At 31.5% G+C, this 1,862-nt stretch overlaps 1 protein-coding gene across 1 annotated transcript; it reads left to right on the forward strand.

The window, feature by feature from the left end:
• Window positions 1-610: 610 nt before the first annotated feature.
• LOAG_15171 (hypothetical protein) lies at window positions 611-1,758 on the forward strand (the record flags this gene model as incomplete). The annotated part of the gene is made up of 3 exons (XM_003150663.1): window positions 611-702; window positions 971-1,240; window positions 1,614-1,758. Coding segments are annotated over 3 exons (507 nt in total), but the record flags the coding sequence as incomplete, so codon positions are not given.
• Window positions 1,759-1,862: the final 104 nt, after the last annotated feature.

Raw genomic sequence — 1,862 nt, forward strand, 5'->3', positions numbered from 1 at the left:
TATATAGTATATATATATATATATATATATATATATATATATATATATATATATATATATATATATATATATATATATATACATATATGTATATATATATATTTACTTATTTATTTATTCAATATTTATTCGATTATTTATTTTTCATTAATTAATCAATCATTTATTTATTTGTTCACTTATTTAATTAATTAGCTGATTAATTAATTAATTTATTTATTCATTTGTTTATTTATCCATTTATTTATTTATTACTGCTTTTGCGCTGCTCCTCACTCATTCTCTTCAAGAGTGTAGTTGACTCTTCTAGTTTCACTTAAATCATAAGACTTTGCAAAATTTAAGTCATAAATTCATACAGCAAAACCATTTTTCCTCGTCGCAATATGGTCATTATTTTCATTCGAGTTTGATTTTAACGTCAAAAAGTTGAACTTGTGGTATAAAAGCACTTGTCAGTATTTTCATTAAACCTTCGGACTGTTTTTATACTCTGTTAGTAATGTGTACAGTGTTGCCACGTATCGTTGTTATTGTTCGTGACCTTTGCTAAAAAATTTCTTAAAATTCCCTACTTGTGTATAATCGCCACTTTTCATTTCCTTTCAGCATGACTTCAACCGCTTCGGCAGTGCCATTATTTGGAGTTATGCCGCAGACTGCAACTGGTATGACTACCGTAACAGCTAATGACTTTACCTTGTAAGTGTTTACCAACTTGTACATGTTTTTATGCTGTAGCTAAATTGGTCTGAACTGAATTTATAAGTAGTTTAGAATAGTCTGGTTTGAAACATATGCTTGAGAATCAGGCATTCTAGGATATTTTGCTTAATTTTCTTTTCTAATCTTTTGATAAAATTTTTTACCAGGGCCAAATATTGTGCAGTCTTTTGAGCTCCTTTTTGTCTTTAAAATATATTATATCTTTCTTGATTTCACTAAGCCATTGATCATTGATATGTTGCAGTGGACAATTAACAGCAACAACAGCAGCAGCAATGGTAACAACAGCAGTAAGTTCTGCTTCGTTGCCAATTATGACGTCCTTTTTACAATCTACCACAACTATGCCTACCACAAGTACATCAACCGGTTCAACACTGCCTTCATTACTATATTCATCGAAAACAATCGCAGCTAATTCACCAGCTGCTTCTGCCGTAACAGTTACAACTGCAGCTTCAACAATAACTTCAAATGCTTTAGCTGGCGCTATTCCTGCTGCTACTGCTATTACGTAAGTTATATTTGTTCCATGTTATAATTGAAGTTTCGATTTGTGGACGAAGAAGATATAAGGAAGAAATGGATGAAAGAGGTAAGTCAGCCGCAGATTAGTTGTTGTGCTTTTAAAAACTGAACATCTAGAAATGGCTCCTCCATAAAGCGCTGCAAATGCTGTTAGCAATAATTTGAAGTGTAGACAGAGATGTGGATTTGATTAGTATGGCGAGTTTTCCTTTCTTAGTAACCAGAAGTATTTTAACTTGACATTCGATCCCTTCATTTTTGTTTTTACAGAATCATTTTTTGTATTCGTTTGTTAGGGGTATACAAGTTACAAGTCTCAGTTGTTTCCATTATATATACCCGTTAACTAATTTCTGCAGATCTGATAAACCAGTCACATTTGCACAACTGGAGCAACTTATAAATCGTTTAACACTTGATGTCGAAACACAGCAGCGTGTTTTTATGTCCAGAGTACTGGAATTGAATGCATATGATCGTGTTTTGCGGGCAAATCAGCAAAAGGTATGGCTTTCCATTTTTTTTTTTTTTTTTGCTTATTTTTAGGCTAAATCAGCTAAAAGGTATGGTCTTTCCTATTTTTTTTTTTTTTTTGCTTATTTTAACCT

Source organism: Loa loa (assembly GCF_000183805.2).
Source record: "Loa loa unplaced genomic scaffold supercont3.1588, whole genome shotgun sequence".
NCBI lineage: Eukaryota > Metazoa > Nematoda > Chromadorea > Rhabditida > Onchocercidae > Loa > Loa loa.